The sequence below is a fragment of the Hyaena hyaena genome, unplaced genomic scaffold (assembly GCF_003009895.1).
Source record: "Hyaena hyaena isolate Hyena2069 unplaced genomic scaffold, ASM300989v1 scaffold_29, whole genome shotgun sequence".
Lineage (NCBI taxonomy): Eukaryota > Metazoa > Chordata > Mammalia > Carnivora > Hyaenidae > Hyaena > Hyaena hyaena.
The window spans coordinates 3,797,432-3,803,431 of record NW_024080661.1 but is presented as its reverse complement, the minus strand read 5'-3'; the positions used below and the strand labels follow the sequence as shown (position 1 = coordinate 3,803,431).

Sequence of the window (6,000 nt, the reverse complement as noted above, 5' to 3'; positions counted from 1 at the left end):
CACTTCTCCCTACCCCACGTAAAGATTTCACTAGTGCTTGATTCCATCTCACACCCGGCCCCGCCCCCGCTGAGCCTGACGTCACGTGACAGCATATTTGCATACTACCTGGGACTGGGTGTGACGCTCCCCTTTTCTGCGTCTTCTCATTGGTGGCACTGGAGAACCAGCCCTCTTCCGGGCGGGCCAATCAGCGGCCCCTCGGACGGAGGAGAGCGGGAGGGGGTGGGGATGAGGGTGGGGTCTAGGGTTGGATCGCTAGGCATATCGACCAATCATTCTCTGGAAAGGGAAAAAGACGCCGCGAATTGGTTGGGAGGAGGGGTCTGGGGGTATGCAGGCCAATGAGAGCTCTGGGCTGAGGGGGCCGGTCTCCGCCCCGCAGGGCAGATAAGCCGCGGCAGCGGGGGTTGGGGGGCTGTGTGGGGCTCGCTGTGGGGCCGAGGCAGGCAGGCGGGCGGGCGATGGCGGGGGCCGCAGCGGGCGGCAGAGGCGGAGGTCCCTGGGGGCCGGGGCGCGGAGGGGCCGGGGGGCTCCGGCGGGGCTGCTCTCCTCCAGCCCCCGCCGGCTCTCCCCGGGCTGGGCTGCAGCCGCTCAGGGCCACGGTCCCCTTCCAGCTGCAGCAGCCGCACCAGCGCCGGGACGGGGGTGGCCGCGCAGGTGAGCCGGGCCTGGAGCGGGTACCGGGGGGAGGAGTCGTTGGGGGAGGGAGGGCGCGTGATGGGCGGGGGAAGGGTACGGGGAGAAGCCTGAGGGGGAAGCGGATGGGGGCGAGGGGAGAGAAAGGGGGTCGCGCAAAGTCTGTGAGGGCAGAGGGAGCGAGAGCGAGGAGCGGTGAACGCTGGGGTCCGCCGCTGGGACAGAGTGTGCAGGGAGTCGGGGCCGTGAGGTGAGGGGAGGGACATGGCAGACGGAGGCTGGCTTTGGGGGCGTAACCGAAAAGTGGGCAGAGGTGTCGCGTGGGGGTGAGTGGAGGATGCAGGGGGTGGCAGCGAGGTGTGAGGAAGGAGTGAGTGGCGCGTGATGGGGGCGCCCTGTGCAGGCTGGCGCTGGAGCGAGGAGCCGGTGGGCGCTGGACGTCGGCACCGGGAGGGGGAGGGGCATGGAGAAGAGCCCCGTGAGCCATGTGTTACTTCTCCAACTTGAGTTTGGCCCCAGCATCCCGCTCTCCGGCTCTGGAGTTCCTTTCGCCAGCACTTCACGTGCACTTCCCTTTATGCCATCTCCCAGAGCTGATTTCATCCGAGCCGTTGGAGTAGTTAGTGTAACGGCTTTTACTATGGTACAAACGCTCCGCTCCGATTCCCTACATTCCTCTTGGTGTGGCCCACAAGTCGTATGTTCCCAAATCATTGACCTGCTTAATATGGCTGTCTCATTCCAACCATCGTGCGCGCGCGTGCGTGCGTGCGTGTGTGTGTGTGTGTGTGTGTGTAGAGCCTGGGCAGTTTGCCCCCTGCCTTTCCCTCCCACCCCCACCAAGGCTGTTTTGTCCCAGGCATTGCCAGCCAACGTGGCAGTGGGGTGAGGGCTACAGTCAAGTCCACTGTGGCCAATGCCCCCATTTTCTGAACTGCCCTGAGACGGTGTCTGAATAGCAGCTTGATGCCGTGGGTGTGGGGAAACTAGGGGAGGAGTGAGACTAACCTTACTTTCACACTCAAAGCTGTGGTGGATCCCCCACAAAGGCAGGCAGTTAGGAATGGGAAAAGGAACCTACTTGCATGAGGAGGTTGGCAATAAGTGGAAAGTGAGGCTTGTGTTTGATTCACACCAGATGTGAAAAAGATCATTGCACCCTTCCAGAGCCTCGGAGTCTACCAAATGTACAGAAGTCATGGTCCCTGCCATCGAATGGTTAATGACGTTCTCTACAGCAGAGTTTCTTGAGCTTTTGTGATTACTAAGCTTCCTTGCTGCACTTCCCCCTCCTGAAAGTAGAGTTGCCACAGCGCCTTTCTGGATAGGAATGGGATTAAGAGGGTCTCCGAAGTAGAAAGCCGAAGCCTCTTTGGATCTCACTGTAAATGTTAACACTGCATCTTGGCATGCAGAAAACTTTGGCAAATCTGGTAGCAAGATGGTGACCAACCACTAAAACACATGCTTAGAATCTGGTAGCGTAGAGTAGGGCAATGCCCAAACTCATGTCTATCAGGAGCTATAAAGCAAACCACAAGATTAGAAACCTGTTGGTTTTGTTTGGACTTCCTTGGAGCCCAGGGAAGTTAGTAGAACAGCAAGCACCAGAACTTTAGTCCCTTTTAGTAGAAATCAACAGCAAGCCTGCCTATGCAGAAGCTGGAAATCTATTAGCCATCATATTTTAGGAGCAGTTATTTTGCGTCGACTACAGAATTAACATTAAAGGCACAGACACGGGCTGATGCTGTGGAAAGGAGAGGAGCGTGGGTTTCCATACCTGGGTTCTTCCTTCTTTATAAGGCCACGGGCCCTAAGATCCCAGTAAAAGCCATAGGAAGCTAGAGTTGTGCATGATTTTTTGGATGGTGTAGGGCAAGTTGAGTCGCTTCTTGTGTATGGAGTTGGGCTGGTGGGTTATTTCTGCACCTATGAGTGCCTGGAGGCACTAATGGGACACTTATCTGGTGTGTAGGGGATTGTCTATAGATTTTCAGTGAGGCAGGACAGAGGAGAGATAGAAGGAAAGTGTGGTCTGAGCCTGTGGACTTCGTGAGCAGTCATTAAGGGAAACGTATATGGCCTTCGGGTTGGGAGCACATTTGGTCTTCTACATGTCAACATTACTGTCTGTGTGTGTTCAGATTGTTTTCCTTCCTTGCACTTGGGAAGTGGCAGAAATGGTTTCCTCTAATGGTTGATGATTTTATTTGGAAATGTGAAATGGATTTTGGTAATACATTTTCTAGTCAAATGCCGGTAGGGTATGTGTGAGAGGAGGAAACACCTTGCATTCATAAACCCTAAGAGAATCCTCCTGGCTCTGGGTGCCAGAATTCCTGGATTTACGATCCAGGCTCTGTCATTTACTAGCTGTGTGGCTCGGAGGAAGTGTCTTAACTTCTGCGCCTCAGCTTCCTCGTCCGTTAAGTGGGAGTAATAACTACACCCTAAACATCAAATGAGTTAACAGATACAAAGTGCGTAGGCGCCTAGAAGGGCCATCTGTGTTTGCCGCTGCTCCTGTTTCTCCCCTTCTCTCCACCTAGCCGAGGTGAGAGCAGCGTTGGCCAAAACCCATTGCCTTTCAGGCTTCAAAGAGCAAACCTATATTGGTCTGAAACTAGTACTGCAGGTTTCAGAATTTCAAGGCCTCCTCTTTGCACTTTTATTCCTTCATCTTTTAAAATGAGCTTTCGAAACAGGGCTCTGGAACGCCACTGTTGAAAAAAGGGCATGTGAGCTGGGACTGGGTTTCAGGGCTAATCAGGTGTCATCACTGTTTGTTTCGAAGTGACGTAGCGTTCAGGGCTGTGCGGTTATCTCTCTCCCACACACCCTGTTGTGTTCCTGACGAGATACGTTAGACCTTGTAACACACGGTGATGGTGTAAATAACAGGATTTACCTTCTGTGGCTATTCATCTGTAAGGGATGGCTTCATAAAGTGAGGAATGGCTTCATTTTTCTGAGCCTGGGCTAGGAGCGTGGAAGGCAAAAGAGAGCAGAGAGAAAAATGAAGGTCAACTCTAAGAGACCTAAGATCTACCAGTGGGTACTAGCGACCCAAGACAGATTTCTTACGGCAGACAATTCCCCCTCTAATGAAATTCCCGTTTTTGTCTTCTGTCAGTTGGAGGCTGCTAACTTTTCTGTTCTTCCAGGACCGCTGATGGACAAAATGGGTCCAAGGAGGTGAATGGTTCTGGGTTTCTTTCCTATCCTGTTTAGGGTCTCTGCCTCCATGGCTCTCTGCCTCCATGGCTCTAGAATGAAGATAATGTTTAATCCAGCTTTGCAAGGTCTTCTCTAGTGGACCAGCCTTACTGGGGCCAGCTAGGTGCTGGGGGAGCCAGATGTTGCCTCTATACCTTCTGTGTCCGTAGAACCTTCTTAACCTAAGGGTTGGCAATTATGGCCGGCAGCCAAATCCAGGCCACTGCCTGTTTTTGTAAATAAAGTTTTATTGGGACACAGCCAGGCTCCTTCCTTTAGTATTGTGTGTGGCTGCGTTTGCACTATGGTGACAGAGTTGAGTGGTGAGAGAGACCATAAGGCTCACTAAGCTGCAAATATTTACCACTGTGGCACTTTAGAGGAAAAGTTGGCCTACCCATGTCTTAAACAACATTCCTTACTGTTATTCCTACATAAAGATCAATTTCCATCCATGTAGTGTATACCTTCTCAGAAAATTCTAAGAGGGTAAAGAAAAGTAACAAGCCTGTATTCCCACTCATATTTGAGGTGAAAAGAAAAGGGGGGGTGGTCATCAGTTTCTAGTCAGTTCTCAGTCTTTGTGGAGGATCAGCAGGTATGAATGGAGGCTGTCTACTCGCTACCACCCCCCACCCCTGCCCTTGCTGTTGTCAGGTGGTGTGTGTTCAGTAGACATAAACTAATTTGGATTTACATAAAATCTTGACTGTTAGGCAAATGTGTACCCTCCCTTCGTACTCCCAAACACTGCAGTGAACACATTTCAGATCCATTGGAAATCACTTTAGGTTTATCTCCCATTTAGCATTTTTCTTGTCACCTTTTCTTTTCCTGAACGGGATCACTGACAGCGGCGATGGCCATGGCTGCCCTAAAATGCTGGCTTCCCCACAGGGACGTAGGGTGGGTTCAAATGGACTTCAGATGTCCATTCAGTTCTCCTGGATGGCCGTTTCCAGGGAATATAAGGCCACATTGTTATTAGCAATGCTATTGGTAATTATTAAACTCCTTTCCTTGCTTTGAAAACTTAGTCCTTGGGGGATGGGTGTTTAGCTAGGTCTGGAACCACATGGAGGAGTTCCCTCATTATAGGCCTTGAGAGAAAGCCCTCGTCAATTCCTGGTCCTTCTGGACCCTCGTCCCAGAAGCAGTCTGGACTTTTCTTTCCTTTTTTTTTTTCTTCTTTTTAATTTTTTTTTTTTCTGAGAGAGAGAGAGAGAGAGCATGAGCAGGGGAGGGTCAGAGAGAGAGGAAGATACAGAATCTGAAACAGGTTCCAGGCTCTGAGCTGTCAGCACAGAGCCCGACACAGGGCCTGACGCATGAACCGTGAGATCATGACCTGAGCCCAAGTCGGACACTTAACTGACTGAGCCACCCAGGCGCCCCGGTCCTGACTTTTCTATGCCAAGGAGTCATCTTGCTATAGTGAAGACTGGGGGTGTAGTTAAAATCCTTTAAGAGCTACAGCTGTCCTTGAAAACTCTGTGAGTGAGGCAGCTTCTGTTTGGGAAGCGTTAAACACCGCTTAGCCTGATGCTGCTCGCATGCTTTTGACGGCTTTGCTCACACCAGGCACACGGTCAGCAAAACGCACTGCTGAAGTCTCTCTTAAATGTTATCACCAGTGAAAGCATCCTTGAAATTTGGGGGCCATGGTGCCTAACTGCTTTGGTACCCAAAGGAGTGTGGGCCCACATGTGCTTCAGTGTTTGGGATCGCAAAGGATTATATACATGGGAAGTTCGGCACCCATGTAACATGGAGCGAGGATACTTTATTTTTTTTTTTAACTTTTTTTTTTTTTTTAATGTTTTATTCACTTCTAGGAGAGAGAGAGAGACAGCGTGAACAGGGGAGGGTCAGAGAGAGAGGGAGTCACAGACTGAAACAGGCTCCAGGCTCTGAGCTGGCAGTCAGCACAGAGCCCGACGCGGGGCTCGAACCCACGAACCGCGAGATCATGACCTAAGCGAAAGTCGGACGCCTAACCGACTAAGCCACCCAGGCGCCCCGAGCGAGGATACTTTAAACAGTTTGAGGTCAGTGGAGAGGAGGGATGAGAACAAAAGTGGGGTGTGGTGGTAAAAGGACATGATTCTCTCTAGTTCCAAGTATAGCTAGATCTCCAGAAAA

General features: G+C 51.6%; 1 protein-coding gene across 1 annotated transcript in view; it reads left to right on the top strand.

Moving 5' to 3' along the window:
- The first annotated feature begins 464 nt into the window (after nt 1-464).
- Nucleotides 465-6,000, top strand: part of FAM117A (family with sequence similarity 117 member A) — a 44,742-nt gene continuing 39,206 nt past the window's right edge. The window contains exon 1 of the mRNA XM_039227887.1: nt 465-660. Within this exon, the coding sequence (XP_039083818.1) occupies nt 465-660 (196 nt within the window). The remainder of the gene's footprint in view (nt 661-6,000) is intronic.